The sequence below is a fragment of the Nomascus leucogenys genome, chromosome 1a, assembly GCF_006542625.1.
Source record: "Nomascus leucogenys isolate Asia chromosome 1a, Asia_NLE_v1, whole genome shotgun sequence".
NCBI lineage: Eukaryota > Metazoa > Chordata > Mammalia > Primates > Hylobatidae > Nomascus > Nomascus leucogenys.
The window spans coordinates 103,307,709-103,326,104 of record NC_044381.1 but is presented as its reverse complement, the minus strand read 5'-3'; the positions used below and the strand labels follow the sequence as shown (position 1 = coordinate 103,326,104).

Genomic DNA, 18,396 nt, shown 5'->3' with positions numbered 1-18,396 from the left:
TGGATGAGTCTTCCGTTTTATTACAAAAATGAAGATCAGTTTGATCAAAATGAAAGCTTGTTCACAAGTTTTACATGAATATTCTAAATACAAAGTCTCCTGAAACATACTTTTGATATGATTTTCATTTTTAAAGGGATGCAAACCTTCCATTTTCTCATTTATAATCTCTATTCCAAGGCATAGTATTTTAATAATGTATCCTTTCTGCAGTTAGATCACAATTCACAAGTATAACTGAAACAGACAAAACCTTGTCAGCAAAGGTTAAAAGTCCTTTCTTCTTTTAAAAAAAAAAAAAAAAAAAAAAAAGGAGGTAAATAACCAGCCCTTATGTATTTTCAGAATTTTGTACTACACTGACATGATTTGCAGTCAGGTTTTTCTTCCTACCCCTTAAGGCTACAAAATTCTGCTGCAAATGCATTGCAAAAGAATTCTAGACCACTTAATGCAAAAATCAAAAAATAGTTTTTCAATAAAAAGTAAATTTTATAAATGGTAGGAAACAGTATCTGTGGTAAGCTACTAATTGACATTTTCCCCCTATTACTAAACAAATCATGTTACACAGAAACAAGGAAGACAGGTTATCAAATACAACAAGCTTATACTGTTTACATCCCTCATTAAAAAAAATAATAATTTCGTACTTTTCACACACTCCATTTGAAATTTACATTTTTCCCATCAGGTTGGAGGGGGAGGATAATATTGTCCATAATTCCAAGGATTCTGGTAATTGTACTGAAAGGAAAAAGTAAGTATGTTAGCATATTAGAACTGTGGCAGAGTTCCATATGTAAAAGTATAATTAAAGCAGGTATGTTTAAGAAAACAAGCAAGTGTTCACTGCTAAAATTCTAGTACTTAACCAGCAAAGAATATATTACACAACTGGGACAAAAACTTTTTTTTAAAAAAAGAAACTATCCTAATTTATGCTAATAACATGTATGAACAAAGAATTATAATTATACAGACTCACTTGATACCATGCACTATAATTATATACAGCCTGGTTTGCCTGTAAATCACCATCAATCATCTGTGTAGATGATGAAGTTGTATCTTCTGTATGTGCTTTCTTTTCCTCTGGTTCTTCTGATCTATATAAAACATGAAAATGGAAACTTTCAAAACTCCCACAGATAAGAACTTTAACGAATAGATTAATGTTATCTGTATATTTGTTTTACTGAAGTTCTGAATCACTCAAGACTTTTTCAAATCATGAAAATAAAGTATGTAAATTACAACATAAAAGTAACACTTAAAAACATTAGTCTTTGAAGCCATTTCCAAAATGAAGCACCCCTTCTTGACTTAGTAAAAAGTGACATACCCATTTTCTGCTTTCCTTTTTAAAGAATCCTGTTCTTTTAGGAGTGTTTGATGTTCATCATAAGCATTCAGAAGCCTGAAAGAAAAAAATATCCTCTGGAATATACAAAAAACAAACTTTATTAAATATTTAAAGTTGTTTTTACTTAGGAAACTGCCTAAGAAAATCTCTCAGCGGCTCCTTTATTTTTAAAATTTCTACTACTAAAATCATAGTCCTGATACTCAGACACTCCATTCCCTATACTTACAATGGACTAAATGACACTTGTGTTGAATCTCCGATCTGTCTGCCTATTTTTGCCAAATTAAAATAATGTTATTTAATATCACTGATCAAAATTCCAATAGCTTACTACTGTCAACTACCTACTGCATGTGCTATCAATTCAGTCTAGCTTTCAATGCACGACACAGTCAAGATCACGCTTCCACTACTTCACAAAAACCTCCAATCAAGCAGATGTTACTTTTAGATGAGCTTCAGCTTGCTTCCGCCACTGTGTCCTCTGCTCAGCTTATCAGAATCCAGTAATAACTAAATAAAGCCCAACCTCCTCTATGAAGCATGACAAATCCATTCTGATCCACAGAGAGATCACAGCCCTCCTAGCAGTTATTTGCTACCTCATACACTTACTTATTTCCTGCTAATCTTATCATTCAACTAGACTAGAAGCTAGAATTACATATCTCATCTTTTGTGTACCTTCTTCAGTGTAAACATAAGACACTAAATACACAGCACACAAGCAGTTAAGAGCAGAAACTGAAGTAGGTTCAGTCCTAGCTCCACAATGTGCTAATAGCTACATGACCTCAGAAAAAATGCCTAATCTCTGTTTAATCCTCTCCTCATCTATTAAGAGAACAGAACCCTATACCCTCATTCGACTGCTATGAATTTTCTGCAAGATAGCTAATATAAAACATTTGGCATCATGCCAAGCATGCAAATATATACATTAATACATTAAAATACACTAATATAAACATTAGCTGTTATATTAGTTGCACTGAAATTTTACACAGCCATCAAAAATACATACACACATGTACAAACACCCAGACACAACTAATTCTCAGTTTATCTACAGTGGTTTCAACAGAAATCTAAATGAGAATAATCAGAAAAGGTACATGCCTAACAGGAACTGGTGTATTTCCTTACTAGAATCAGGTAAGACTGGAACTTCAGCAGTGCCCTAGCCAATATTTGTACTCTTAGTAAATTTAATCTTAAACTTGTCCTTTTCCCAAATCCACTGGAGCATTCTCTTCAACCATCCTCAACTTTCGGCCTTTTACAATGAAGGAAGATGAGGCCACTAGGCGTGTTCTGTCGGACCATATCCATCCTCTTCTCCAATCTCAGAAAATAGCACTCCTACTGGAGATTAATCCCATCCATCTTTATTGACCTATATATTAAATATTTGGGTTTCAGGGTTCAATCTTTATCCCATTTCCCTTTTCACAGGATTGCTCCTTCCTGCATTCTCTCATTCAGTCATGGTTTAAACTGTCATTCTAAAATTGGGAAAACAGTTTTGAAGGAGAGACAAACCTTATGCCTTCCTGTTAACTGCATATATATTTACAAAATTGAATTTACCCCCATATATATCTGAGGAAAAAGTAAACTAAGCGAACATTTTAAAATTTAACAATGTATTAATCTATACTAATCATCAAATCCCCATACAAAAAATCAATGCTCATTTATCATTCAAATAGGTAATATAATTAATATCTTACTTATTAACATCGGAACCAAAATCTTCAAGAAATTCCACTTTTCTCTGAGAAAATGTAATTCTCATTTTAATAGGTAATGAACCATGTACAGCTTTGTCAAAACAATTTAGGATATTTTCTTCATTTTGTTTGAGGTCACCACTATATTCCATTTCAAGTAAATTGAGGTATAACTTTGTGTTCTCCTGTGTAAAAAGCAGCATCAATTAATATTTCTAAAATATTTTTATTAGAGCACAGATATTTAAAATGCCTCAGTTTTTATGTCTCAATTTGAAAAAAATATTGAAAATTGTATTAAAATACAACTCATGCTAAATGTTTCCAGCATGTATCTAAAGGGGTGAAAAAATTCATTAACACACTTATGAATTTTTCAATCAATTGATCATCCTAGTATCTCCTAAACAATGCAAATTTTTCAATGACAGTAAATTAATACTCTATATCCTATCTTGTATTTAGTATGACATGACCTACCATGACAATTAGAAAATAAAACATAAAAAATATCTCTTTGCTTCAAATAATTTAAATCTTTACTACAACTATAGATAAACATCTTAACCGGGTGTGGTGGCTCATGCCTATAATCCCAGCACTTTGAGAGGCCAAGGCAGGAGGATCACTTGAGGTCTGGAGTTTGAGACCAGCCTGGCCAACATGGTAAAACCCCATCTCTACTAAAAATACAAAAATTAACTGGCATGGTGGTGCACACCTTTAATCCCAGCTACTCGGTAGCCTGAGGCAGGAGAATGGTTTGAACCCAGGAGGTGGAAGCTGCAGTGAGCTGAGATCACGCTACCGCACTCCAGCCTCAGTGACAGTAAGACTCTGTCTCAAAAAAAAAAAAAAAAAAAAAGCCCAGGTGCGGTGGCTCACGCCTGTAATCCCAGCACTTTGGGAGGCCAAGGCAGGCAAATCACTTGAGGTCAGGAGTTCAAGAACAGCCTGACCAACATGGTGAAACCCTGTCTACTAAAAATACGAAAATTAGCCGGACACAGTGATGCATGCCTGTAATCCCAGCTACTCGGGAGGCTGAGGCTGGAGAATCGCTTGAACCCGGGAGGCAGAGGTTGAAGTGAGCCAAGATGGCACTACTGCACTCCAGCTTAGGCGACAGACTCAAAAAAAAAAGATAAACATCTTAAACTGTAGCTAGAAGCGAACTGCTATAAATCTGTATCTTAAACACACCTGGCAATAACTTAAATCCTAAAACTTGAGAAATTACCTATTACCTATACACTGCCTTTTTCAATTGATACATAAAAAGTACTCTATGGAGAAGCAAAATCATCTCACTTCTAAATGTGCTTACAACATAGGCAACGCCTATGCTTTCGTTTATGAAGTATTCTCCCAAGTCCTCTGTTCTACTTAGTAATCAGTAAATTTGTTGATAATTTCTAAAGGCAAAATACAAAGTATCACAATGTCTACAACAATTTTAACCCAATAATCTTAATGTCTCAAACTTTTAATTCAAAACAATTTGAAAAAAATTTTTAAATGGCAACATCAGTTTAGAGGGACTGTTGTCCTCATTTAGTAATAAAATGTATTACATACAGACCAAATCTTTCATCACAGTTGCCACAGTGAAAATACACTGACCACTGGTTTTTTTAATAGAAGATACTCTTAAAAATACAAATCCATACTTTGTCTCTTTCGATTGCTTCCAAAAGCACCTTTCTTGATTTTGGAAGGTTTTTCTGTATTTTGAAAAGATGCCGGGCTAGTTTGACAGCATAAAATGAAGATTCATTATTTGATTTGGCATTCTTAATGGCATCCTGAAGCAAATGTTCAGCTTCTTCCAGATTTCCATGCCGTCGTTCTAAACTCACTCTTCGTAAACGAACCATTGCCAATCCTAGCACACATTCTTCAAATGTTCTCAAGATATTCCTGGCTTCATTAATATTACCTAGAAACAGTAATTAAATGTTTATGCTTTGGTTTAAACAACTAAAATAATGTTCATAACCAGATACTGGCAACAATCACCCATGGGCTAAATCCAGCAACTAATGAGAAACCGCCATGCATATTTACATACTGCCTATGGCTGTTTGGGGCTACAATGGCTTATAAAGCCTAAAAGTCAGAACACATGGCTTTTACTATCTGGCCCTTTAGAGAAAAAGTTTGCCAAACTCTGCTTTACACCGTCTCTTACCACTCAATTTGTCACTGTTTCCTGAAATAACTTACAATCTCAAAAATATCAACTGAATTTCTCCACTCTTACCCTGCTGTTCCTCAAAAGCTGCCCAAAGCATATGCACCATGGGTTTCTTTGGGAGATGTATAGTACAAGCTCTGCTGAAGACATGCCTCACTCCTTCAATGCTATGGTTTTCCATGTACTTGGCATACTACATACAGAAAAGAGGAAATACTGAATAATTTACAGTTGAACAAGCCATTAAATTTGTGACAGAACGATAAAATTCTATTTTTAAACCCATTCAGCACCTTTATTGAACCACTAGACTAGTTTCTGTAAGGAAGGACGAAGAGAGGCAACGAGGTTGGCATATGCAGCAGTCAAATCTGGTTGCAAGCAGACCATCTCCTAATGCAACAGATATAGTTATATGAACAACATTCAACAGAAGTACAAAAAAGGTTAGTCACTAGATCAATGTTTATAATATATTCAAGTTTAAGAGCACATGATTTTCTTACCTTAATCCAAAACTCCTCATAGAGGGCACATGATATGACACATCTTTCAAAGAGAACCACAACTCGTTCGTGAGTCCCATTTTCAATTTCGAATTCTAAGTATTCTTTCCAGTTTTTTAGTTGTGCCTTTTCCAAAGGTTTCACGTGAAAGTAAGGTCTTTTAATCTGTAATGAAATTGTAACATGCCAATGAAAGTAAACCAGTATCACCAAAATATGCACATGTACAGTGTTAATACAAATTATTTTAAATATAAGTATAATTGATGATAATTAAAATTTTTAATCATATTTCATAATTTGAAAAGCTTTTAAAGTTAACCCTTAAATTCCTTAAGCTTTACAAACAAATGAAATAATACATTTTCTGTGTATTCTGCCATTTTGCCAATTACATGCTTTTTTTTTTTTTTTTGAGACGGAGTCTGGCTCTGTGCCCCAGGCTGGAGTGCAGTGGCGCGATCTCGGCTCACTGCAAGCTCCGCCTCCCGGGTTCACGCCATTCTCCTGCCTCAGCCTCCCGAGTAGCTGGGACTACAGGCGCCCGCCAACACACCCGGCTAATTTTTTGTATTTTTAGTAGAGACGGGGTTTCACTGTGTTAGCCAGGATGGTCTCGATCTCCTGACCTCGTGATCCGCCCGCCTCGGCCTCCCAAAGTGCTGGGATTACAGGCGTGAGCCACTGCGCCCGGCCTGCCAATTACATGCTTTTTAATGTACAGAACATTTTATACTTTGTTGAATATTTTAAAATTGAACAACCATAGTGACAGGAAGCAGATCAAGGGCTGCCTAGGGCTAGGAGTGGAGAGGGGAACTCTGGCTGGAAAGGGGCCAAGGGGACCTTTGGGGTGCTAAAAGAGTTCTGTATCTTGATTGCTGTGATGACTACAATGTATATACATATATCTGTGAAATGATTCCATATTCTAAGATTCTTATAGGGAAATCTACAGAAACAAAAAGCAGATGGTGGTACCTTATCATTGGGGGTGGAGGGTCGCAGCTGAGGTAGGGGTAGTGACAACTAAAAGTTAAGGTGTTATTTTTTGAGGTGGTGATTATGTTTTAAAATTGACTGTGGTGATGGTTGTACATATCTGTGAATATACTAAGAACTAATGAACTGTATACTTTAAATGGGTGAATTATATGGCATGTGAATTATATCTCAGTAGGGCAGTCAGAAAAAAAACCAAAGAATTAAAACTGTGGGAAATTACCTCATTTTACTATATACCTAAAATGGGTGAATTGTAATGTATGTAAAATATAACCCCATGAAGTTGACTTTTAAAAACTGAACAATTAGAATAAAATTGTTCAGATTAAGCAGAAATCTTGCAATTCAAGTAAATCTGAATTCAAACATTCTAAAACTGATCAGGGAAAATGGAAAAACTGATAATGATTACAATAAATGAGACAAACATCTGAAGTTATGGCTTAAATATGCAAAAATAAAGTTACAACAGAGATGGTACTATCAAAATTGAAAGAAAAATAAATTATTCCTACTTTGTATTTTAAAGACTATTACAAAACAAAAACACTTACACCTTCTTCAAATGTCCACCTTTTACTAACTTCATGCTCATTATAATTAAACATTTCTTGATGAATCTCAATGATTCTATGTCTCATGTTTTCTATTTCTGTAATTAGCTTGGGAACAAAAAGGGAAAAAAATAAATCTCACAAACCGTATACTGAAAATTTTCAATATCACTGCTTACATTTAAGTATTATTCACAGATATTTTAGTCTTAGAATAGTGGTAGATTTTTAACTGTTGGCAATTATGTGCAAAATCCCATTAACAACACTGAAACTTATCACAAAACTTCCTAATTAACCACTTTCATATATATTTTTTCTTTTTTTCTTAAATTGGGCTAGTAGATACACAACCTAGGCAAAATATTCCTTCTAAGTTTTTTGGGGGGTGTCTCGTAGTAAAATAGATTCTCTACCTTAAATCTACACATACAACCTACTGAATCCCCACTTGCCTTAAACAGAAATTAACTTCAAACAAGCTACAAGTCACTGGGTAAATGGCCAGCTATGTAAGTGATCACTGTGCCACTCATGGAGTCAAGGGATAACAGGTCCAGTTTCTTCTGCACTAAAGACCTTTTTTCCCCCCCGAGATGGAGTCTTGCTCTGTGGCCCAGGCTGGAGTGCAGTGGTGCCATCTTAGCTCACTGCAACCTCCGCCTTCCAGGTTCAAGCAATCTTCCCACCTCAACCTTCCAAGTAGATGGGACTACAGTCATGTGCCACCACACCTGGCTAATTTTTGTATGTTTAGTATAGATGGGGTTTCACCATGTTGCCTAGACGGGTCTCAAACTCCGGACCTCAGGTGATCCGCCTACCCTGGCCTCCCAAAGTGCTGGGATTACAGGCATAAGCCACCACACCTGGCCACTGACAAACTTTAGAATAAGACTGGTTACCTTCGCAGGATCAGTTATGTCTTCAATTCCCGATGGTAGATCATCACCAGGAGGACCATCATCACCACTATGACCATTTACAGAAGCTAATTCCCTTCGCAACTGAATAAACTGTTCACCAGTTAAAAGATCTCTAGGCAAGTTATTCTGTACATGTTCTTTAAATCTAAAGGAAGACAATAAAAATATATATATTTGAATCATAATTTTAGATCTCGTATTGAGATTCCTACTATATACTACTCTTTCAAAGGATTTGATTTTAAAAAGAAACCAAAATATCATAACTTAGTTCTCTTTCTTTTCTATAGTAAAACCCTACCATATATGATAAAACACTACCATACGATAAAACAGTCTATAGACATCTTCAATTTCTTCCTACCTTTACAGTGGAATAGAGAAGGCATGAACAGGCATAAATTCAAACCTCAGTTCTGTCTGTTACTGGTTATCTGACTTAAGGAAAGTTTTTCTTTTTTCTAAATCTTAGTTTCCTCAATTGTAAAATAAGACGATAATACCTATTCTTTGTGTGTCATAGAATCTATTTTACTACAAAGAGATAAAAGTTACAGTAAAATTAAATATTGTAATCCATATTTAAATTCTAAATGATCACTTGTAAATAACCAACAAATACAGCATTTCCTTCCCACCTCCCAAATACTCCTCATCTACATGTGAGTATGCAAAAATCCAATGAAACTGCCCAATTAAGATTATCAATTACCTCATATACAAAATTAAATGGACACTTGTTTTGTAGTATGTTCCTCCAAGCTTCGGACTGCTGTTCTATGTCTTATTCCCCTTCTTACCTGACCTAAATACTACTATTCCCAAGAATTCCACTCTCCATTTGGTTCTCATCTATTTTTATTAATACATACTTATGGCCAATTTCATTGATACAGCTTGAAATAAGTATACCATGATGACTCTCAAAACTACAACACAAGTCCAAACCTTTCTCCTAATCACATTAGCATATCCAACTGCCAATACTCTGCACAAAGAAACATGGATTAGTTTTAAGCTAATCTATAAAAAGATTTTTGAAAAAAATATCACTTCATTATTTTATAAAAACATGCAATAATTTGTATACATATAAATTTTAATCAAAAACACCAGGTTGAGGAGTTAAAATATCTACACCATCACAATTTGAATATACCTTTGGAACCTCAAATATGAAATATTTTAAAATAAGTGTGGCATCTTCATCTGAAAATGAATACCCTCAGTATTTCTTTATTTTTGTCTGTGAGATGGAGTCCTGCTCTGTTGCCCAGGCTAGAGTGCAATGCTGCTATCTTGGCTCACTGCAAGCTCCACCTCCCGGGTTCAAGCAATTCTCCTGCCTCAGCCTCCCAAGTAGCTGGGATTACAGGTGCACACCACCACGCCCAGCTAATTCTTGTAATTTTAGTAGAGACGGGGTTTCACCTTGTTGGGCAGCCTGGTCTGGAACTCCTGACCTCAGGTGATCCACCCACCTCAGCCTCCCAAAGTGCTGGGATTACAGGTGTGAGCCACCATGCCCAGCCACCCTCAGCATTTCTAATATTGATTAATGGTACTGTCAACCACTACATCTCTCAATCTCTTCCACCTAGCTTTTCATTTACATTAGATACCAGGTCCTATTGACTGTACCTTTTAAATACATGTTCATCACCTAGGGACTTTTAAGCTGGATAAACATAAAATGACCTTGGAGCCTCTAGTCTCACAACTCCCATTCCCATCTCTGTACTACTATCAGAAATGTTACTAAAAAGTAAGCAAACAGGTCAGGCGCCTGCTGATGCCTGTAATCCCAGCACTTTGGGAGGCTGAGGCGGGCGGATCGCCTGAGGTCAGGAGTTCCAGACCAGCCTGGCAAACACACTGAAACCCATCTGTACTAAAAATACAAAAATTAGCTCGGTGTCGGGGCTGGCGCCTGTAATCCCAGCTACTCGGGAGGCTGAGGCAGAAGAATCACTTGAACCTGGGAGGTGGAGGCTGCAGTAAGCCAACATTGCACCACTGCAATCCAGCTTGGGCAACAGAGCGAGATTTCACCTCAAAAAAAAAAAAAGTATACAAATAACATTGGAATCTAATTTAAATTTTGCAAAGTCAATGGATACAGAGGCTAACGGCCCATTTCAGCACCAGGGGGAAAAAAAATTAACACAGATTACCTTATGTTAAAAAATTAAAAATAAGGAAGTAACTCTCAAATATGTAGTATGAAAAAACAGATTTAATTACAGATGAATATTAAAACTCAAAATTGTCAACAAATGAATTAAAAACTTAAAATAAGGTAAAATTTCAAAATAACTACACACAGTACATAAATCTAAAATGACTTGATTGCTACATCATGTAGCAACTTCTTTAAAACAGTGACAAAATGTGCATAATATTAAGCAGTATTTTTTCAGCAGTTTTTTGTATTATAAAGCTAACATTTATTCAGTAAAGACTGGCTGAGTGCCTAATATATATTGAGCTCTATTCCTAAATATTAGAGATACAAAGAATGAAGCCTCAGAAACTGACAGGCATGTTGAGAATATAAGAGACATAAATTCAAAGCAGTGTTACTGGTGCTGATATAAAGGTAAATAAATGTAGGTAGTCGTGGCACAAATAACAGACTAGATATCTCAATATAGGTGAACCAGAGAAAATTTCACAGAGAAGACACAAAACTGTGTGGTCTCAGGGAATAGAAGTCCACTAGACAAGTGGAAAGAGGAAACGGTATTACAGTCATGAAGATATAAAACAACACTGCCCTTTGGGAAGTTATCAGACTTAGGTGTGTCTAGAGCTCAGGAACTACCAGGGATTGGACCTGGATGTTAGACCAGATCACAAAGTCCTCATGCTAAAGAAGGTTTTAAATTAGACATTATCTCAGAGATAATGTGCAGGGTACATCCAGTATACAAGCCTAATGCACAAGCACAATAAAAATATTTCCATTATTACTGTATACCACTTAGAATATGTTTTTTAACACACACCTCCTCCTCTATCCTTCTGACCAACTCACAGGCAACGCTATTTACACATAGCTTCTTTGGGCCTTCATTCCTACAACTTAAATAGCCCATCAACAGGTACACAGCAAATGCTAAATAAATGACTTTAAAAAAGAGACATGTGTAACGGAAAACAAAACATTCAGTGGTTCTCAAAGCAGTTAGTCATGTGAATTAGTTAACTTATATAAACTATAAGAATTGCATAAAGACTACTTGTGAGTTCGCTATAACTGATAAGGAAAGTGGTTCTAAATGCATTAAGTGAAAAATATCAGATTATAGATCAGTATGTGTAATATAATCCCACTAATATCTATTATAAGTATATATGCATTTTTAAAAGCCTGGGTAACTGACGACTTAAAGAAAAATAAATAAATAAATGCCTAGTGGGATATTTATTTAGAAATAAAAAAGATTTGTAGGAGAACATATCAAAAACTTTAGGGCCATACTGTCTAGGTTCCAAGTAGCTTCCAATCACTTACAAACTCTGTGGCCTTAGATAAATATGCTAATCTCCCTGTGTCTCCCCTTTCATAAAATGGGAACAATAGTACTTGCCTCGCTGGGTTAATGGGAGGATTAAGTGAGTTACAAAGCACTCAGCACAGTGTGTGTGTGTTTCCTACACATATTCTTTTTCCATCATCAGTAAAGTTCTTGTAGTCATAGATTTTTCCTATACTTTAATTCACAGAAGAACTAGTCGATGAAAAGACACCCTCTTTGGCCCATCAGCTAATTTAAGTACTTTTGTACTTACATGTTTGGTAACTATTTACCAAGCATTTCCATATGCCAATTCTTACTTGTGTTAATGTCTTTCAGCAAGTGTCTTCCTAGGTCATTATACCCTAGAAACCTGCCTGCTTCCTCTATTTCATCAAGAGCAGAGAGAATATTCCTACCTCTATGCTTCCTATTTCTAACCTGAGTCTATATAACTTCTACTTCTAGCACATTGATCCTTAGTACTTTACAAACGCTTCATAAAAGTCTTCTACTTTTGGAAGTAAAAAAAAAAATTCAGAAAATCACTCACTTAAAAAGTACCTAAGTTTATACAATATTACTCATAAAAATTATATAAAAAAATAGAAAATACTAAGTTTATACAGTACTATTCATAAAAATTATAACAAAAAATAGAAAACATGCCAATTTAAAAAAAGCAAAGACACAGTCCTCATACTTGTTCAGAAAGACTTTCTGGATCCTTATTGATGGGATATTCTGAATAAAGCACAAAACAGAACACAAAAATAATGACACACAGAATTAGTTGTTTTAACAGTAATCATTAAAATAAAAGGATACCAATTGTAACAGAAAAATCATGTTAGAAAATTAAAATGGAATGATCCCTGAGTGTTTGAAAATAGATACCACTTACTATATAAAATGCATCCTTCACTGTTTTGGATATAAGGTGTTATAGCAATCACAAGAATGTATATTTAGCAAATCATTAAGTTTCAAAAAAATAAGCACCTATCATGTGCCAGGCACTGTGTCAATTTAATGCCATAAATAAATAACTCAACTTAGGTACTATTTCCTCATTCCTTCACTACTCTGAACTACCTTAGACAAGACAGAATTCCTGTGTTTATCTATTAAAATGAATAAGGAGAAACTTCTATCTAAAACAGTAAAATTTCTAAACATTTCATAAGGCATATGAAAAAATGTCAAAAGCAAGCACGTAGGTTGTGATTAGCAACGAAATTTATTTCTCTTTCCACGTAATAAAAGCTTACATAACATTTCAAGAGAATTATAATACTTAATATTACCAACTATCTGAGTAATCAAAGATGTTTCAATGATCAGAATTTCCCACCTACCTCTGAAAATGGTGACTATACAGCTGTGTTGGAATACCAAGAATACGATCATATATAGCTGTAACTTCTCTCAGGTTTCCCTGCTCATTTTCCCAGTTTATATACATTTCCCACAGTCTGTCAGAACGGAAATCTGTTCCTGCAGCTAGAACAGCATGCTCAAAAGTTCTGAAAAATTAAATTACTCTTAAGTTATCTTTCCAAGATAAAACAACTTTTAAAATATTATTTCTAAATTTAGAAGATAATGCTAACTTCGAAAATTATATTCAACTGCTTCCTATGCAAGTAGGGATTAAAGGGTAGACAGAATAACAGAAAGCATACAACAGCTGCTTAAAAAGAGTGAGAAAACAAAGGGAATAGATAACTGTACTTTTTATGTATTTTATCAAATAGAAAATTAAATACAAAATGTACACATTGCAAATAGGTAAGAGTAGACATTTCAGTATTTGTTAAACCTGAAATGTCTGTTGTATAGATTGATTTAGGACAGAAGACAAAATTAAAACAAGTAGGAAGTTAAAGAAGGGCAAATTTTATCTCAATTTGAGAATATTTTCACGAGGCGTGGTGAAATGATTACAGGCATGATTATAGGCTCATGCCTATAATTGCGGCACTTTGGGAGGCTGAGGCGGGAGGATCACCTGAGGTCAGGAGTTCAAGACCAACCTGGCCAACATGGTGAAACCCCCATCTCTACAAAAATACAAAAAATTAGCCAGGCATGGTGGCACATGCCTGTAGTCCCAGCTACTCGGGAGGCTGAGGCAGGAGAATTGCCTGAACCTGGCAGGCGGAGGTTGCAGTGAGCCAAGATTGCACCACTGTACTCCAGACTGGGCGACAGAGCACGACTCTGTCTCAAAAAAAAAAAAAAAAAAGTATACATACACTTTAAATCTCTCAAAAGCCCCTCTCAATTCTAAAATTCTATCATTAAAGTTTATCACAGGCTAGGCACCATGGCTCATGCCTGTAATTCCAGCACATGAGGCCAGGAGTTTGAGACCAGCCTTGCTAACACGGAGACACCCCATCTCTACTAAAAATACAAAAATTAGCCAGGCGTTGTGGTGCACATCTGTAATCCGAACTACTCGGGAGTCTGAGGCATGAGAATCACTTGAACCTGGGAGGTGGAAGTGGCAGTTAGCTGAAATTGCACCACTCAACACTGCACTCTGGCCTGGATGACAAAGCAAGACTGTCTCCAAGGGAAAAAAAAAAAAGTTTGTTACAAAGTATTTTAAAATACCTAGTCATGTCAAGAGATTTCTGTAAGCAATTTTAATCGCTGGATTTAATTCTCCAATGGGATAAAGCTTTTAGATACATACTTTCAAGATAAGTATCTTAGAATCAAGAGAGATTTTTAATCTTTTTTTTTTTTTTTTTTTTTTTCTTGAGACAGAGTCTCGCTCTGTCGCCCAGGCTGGAGTGTGCAGTGGCGCGATCTCGGCTCACTGCAAGCTCCGCCTCCCGGGTTCACGCCATTCTCCTGCCTCAGCCTCTCCGAGTAGCTGGGACTACAGGCGCCCGCCACCACGCCCAGCTAATTTTTTTTTGTATTTTTTAGTAGAGACGAGGTTTCACCGCGGTCTCGATCTCCTGACCTCATGATCCGCCCGCCTCGGCCTCCCAAAGTGCTGGGATTACAAGCGTGAGCCACCGCGCCCGGCCCAAGAGAGATTTTTAAAAAGTATAAAACTACACTCCCCTAAGTTAAACCACAATTTTAACACAATTTCAATAAAGTGCTAAAAAATGTTGAGTGGAACAACAAAAAATCAAATTCTACTATTCATCTAGAATACAAAAATGCAAAATGACTTTGTAAAAGGATAATGCAATAGGCATTTTCCTGAAAGATAATATAAGAAACTAGGAAGCTATAGCAATTACACGTTTGGCAATGGCCAGGTAACAGAAAAATGGATGAAAAGTACAGAGCCAAGAAAACAAAAAGAGATCAATGTGTGAGTATTTGGTGTATGATATAGGAGATATTTTAATTCAAAAGTGGGAATATATAAAAGGCTAATGTCTATCTCACAACAGACAGAAATTAAATTCAGATAAATGAATAAGCAAAAAACTATAGAAAAGTTAGAACAAAATACAGGATTTATATATTTTTGGCAAAATAGGCACAAAACTCAAAAACCAGTAAGAATTAAAATAGAAGCACACTAAGGAAAAATAAAACTCCATATGATAAAAGACACCATAAACAAAGTTAAAAACATACCAACATTGGAGGAAATATGTTTAATATAGAGATAAAAGATTGAAGAGCATGTGTGTCTGTGCATGCATGCATGTGCATATTTGGTGTAAGGTTTTCAAAAGAACAAAATAGATGTTACTGTCCCTACAGAATCCCAAATGATTCAGAAAATTAACCAGACACTGAAAAAAGTATGGAGAAAAGGGGAAGAAGACAAGAAGGTAATGAAATGAAGACAGAATGTTTAGAAGAAGGTATACTTAATGAATGGTGAGAAATCTTCAACTTTCCCGCCCAGCTATGGGGATTTCAGAAGCTAGGTTTCCATTCCCCAAGTAAATAAAATTATCCTTTTCTAAACAAACTGCTTGGCTCAGGAATAAGATATAAGGTTACTATCACTGGGAATCCACCAGCAAAAAAGAGTGGCCACATGATTACGCTACTGTGACACACCACAGGCCAACTGACAATGCCCTATGCAAAACACACAGTGCTTCCATATAGCTTGCTTTTGTTTTTTGGTTTGTTTGTTTGTTTTTGAGACAGCGTCCCACTCTGTCACCCAGGCTGGAGTGCAATGTCACCATCTCAGCTAACTGCAACTTCTGCCTTCCAGGTTCAAGCAATTCTCCTACCTCACCCTCCTGAGAAGCTGAGATTACAGACTCCTGCCACCATGCCCAGCTAATTTTTTTGTATTTTAAGTAGAGACAGGGTTTCACCATGTTGGCCAGGCTGGTCTTGAACTCCTGACCTCAAGTGATCCACTGTGCCTGGCTCATATAGCTTGTTAATATCTAATCTGTAATAGGAACAAAAATCCAGAGATCACATATCTCAGAGATGAAAATGAGTAAACAGAAAAATTTGAGAGAAAACAGTCCTGGGAACAGAGGAAAACCTCAACTATTCTTAGTATCATTAAAGAAATAATGAAAAGATATGCAGCCCTGAAACAAGAATTAGAGAGTATAGAAAAAGGAACACTCAGAGAACAAGAAAGATTCTTCGATATTCAGAATCTGGGCTGGGTGCGGTGGCTCACACCTGTAATCCCAGCACTTTGGGAAGCCGAGACAGGCGGATCACGAGGTCAGGAGATGGAGACCATCCTGGCTAATACAGTGAAACCCTGTCTCTACTAAAAATACAAAAAATTAGTCAGGCGTGGTGGCAGGTGCCTGTAGTCCCAGCTACTCGGGAGGCTGGTGCAGGAGAATGGCGTGAACCCAGGAGGCGGAGCTTGCAGTGAGCCGAGATCGAGCCACTGCACTCCAGCCTGAGGGAGAGAGGGAGACTCTGTCTCAAAAAAAAAAAAAAAAAAATCTGATGGAAGATGTTAAAAATCCAATACAAGGGTCAAGGAAATACCTCAAAAAGCCAGACAAAGTCTAAGATATGAAAAACAGGAAGAAGAAAAGAAAAACTCATCGTGCACTGGCACGATCGATCTTGGCTCACTGCAACCTCCGCCTCCCAGGTTCAAGCAATTCTCTTGCCTCAGCCTCCCGAGTAGCTGGAACTACAGGCATGTGCCACCATGCCCAGCTAATGTTTTTTGTTTTTGAGACAAGGTCTCACTCTGTGACTCAGGCTAGAGTGCAGTGGTACAATCACAGCTCACTGCAGCCTCAACCTGCCAGGCTCAAGCACTCCTCCCACCTCAGCCTCCCAAAGTGCTAGGATTACAGGTATAAGCCACTGTGCCCATCCTTATTTATGGATTTACAATGATTTAAAAAAAATACTGAAGCTGATTATTGAAACCTATCCTATAGCTATATTGGAAAGATAAGGAATGGGAAAACAAAGTGTAAGTACGTTAAAATTCTCATTTACTGTAACAGATACATAACGTCTACAACTAACAGAGAAAGAAAGCAAGCAACATAGATCTACTGTTATACACATGGTGGAAAATACCAGAAGAAAGAGCTAAAATATTTGAAGGGAGGTGGAGGGGGTACTTTTTGTTACAAGCAGTTTAACATTAGCTAACTTCTTAAGCAATATGCACATGCTTTTTTTTGAAAACCAAAAACAAATACATTAGCAAACTACTGTAATCAAGAAAAAGATAATGTAATAGAAAAATGAGGAAATGATACCAACAGGTAATTAAAAAATGGCTTATATAAGCATATGAGAAGATGGTAAGCCAGGATGAGCAACCAAGATATAAACAAATTAAAACAGAGATGCCGCTGGAGGTAAAACAAACAAAAAATGTGGCACAGCTGTGGGAAAATGATTATTTTCATACACTGTGGGAGTTTAGAATCGATACCATTTTTGAAGGAACATTTGATAAAACTTAGCTGTGTGTTCCCTTTGACAGAAGTTCCATTTCTAGTGCATTCTACAAAAAAAATTGACTTGTACAGAGATGTTCACTGTAGCACTGATTATTTCCTATAAATAAGGATTTGGTGAAATAGAGTACTTTGGCTTATAAGGTATTTTTTATAAAGTATAAAGTATTATAAAATACTTTTTGTAATTGTTAAAAAATATGGCAGGAAGAGATACCCGAACATTGTTAGAAAAAAAAAAAAAAAGTCAAAGAGCAGTATGAAAACATACGCACAAATATGTACTTACACATATATCAGAACGAACACACACCAAGCTATTAACCTTGAGGAGTGGAATTGGGGACATAAGGGGCATGGACTGTAGGAGGGCTTTATTATTATCTGCATTTTCAAATCATAAAGCATAAGTTTATTACATGTATCTTTTTTTAACAATGGAATAGAAGTTAAACTTCCAGCTTAGCTTTCATAAGCTCTATTACCAACATCAGAATAATTATTTATATCATAAAATACATTTCACTATCAACGTTCCACATACCCTCTTATTGTATTGTTTGTCTCAGGATCACCAGGGTCCAATGTTTCTTTTAAGAAGTTTATATAATGTATCCAAAGGTCAACACTAAGAGGTATTGCCTGAAGCCCCCGCCGATAAACCTAAGAAGAAAAC

The 18,396-nt window shown here is 36.2% G+C and overlaps 1 protein-coding gene and 1 non-coding gene across 6 annotated transcripts in view; both read right to left on the bottom strand.

Annotated features, from left to right (window-relative positions):
• The window catches only part of PRPF39 (pre-mRNA processing factor 39), a 34,901-nt gene that overhangs the window by 2,410 nt on the left and 14,095 nt on the right, over nucleotides 1-18,396 (bottom strand). For 3 of the 5 annotated variants that reach the window (XM_030813852.1, XM_030813866.1, XM_030813869.1), the window contains 11 exons: nucleotides 18,265-18,383; nucleotides 13,170-13,337; nucleotides 8,270-8,435; nucleotides 7,365-7,472; nucleotides 5,806-5,970; nucleotides 5,366-5,492; nucleotides 4,773-5,041; nucleotides 3,103-3,287; nucleotides 1,346-1,420; nucleotides 989-1,109; nucleotides 1-747 (listed from right to left, as the gene is read on the bottom strand). In XM_030813852.1, coding sequence (XP_030669712.1) covers nucleotides 691-747; nucleotides 989-1,109; nucleotides 1,346-1,420; nucleotides 3,103-3,287; nucleotides 4,773-5,041; nucleotides 5,366-5,492; nucleotides 5,806-5,970; nucleotides 7,365-7,472; nucleotides 8,270-8,435; nucleotides 13,170-13,337; nucleotides 18,265-18,383 — 1,560 coding nt within the window. In that variant the 3' untranslated portion in view covers nucleotides 1-690. The remainder of the gene's footprint in view (nucleotides 748-988; nucleotides 1,110-1,345; nucleotides 1,421-3,102; nucleotides 3,288-4,772; nucleotides 5,042-5,365; nucleotides 5,493-5,805; nucleotides 5,971-7,364; nucleotides 7,473-8,269; nucleotides 8,436-13,169; nucleotides 13,338-18,264; nucleotides 18,384-18,396) is intronic. The other 2 variants (XM_030813854.1, XM_030813857.1) reach the window with 1 other exon arrangement.
• Nucleotides 4,622-4,707, bottom strand: LOC115836074. Its single transcript, XR_004031080.1, has one exon. It is a non-coding gene; the product is annotated as a small nucleolar RNA SNORD127 (small nucleolar RNA).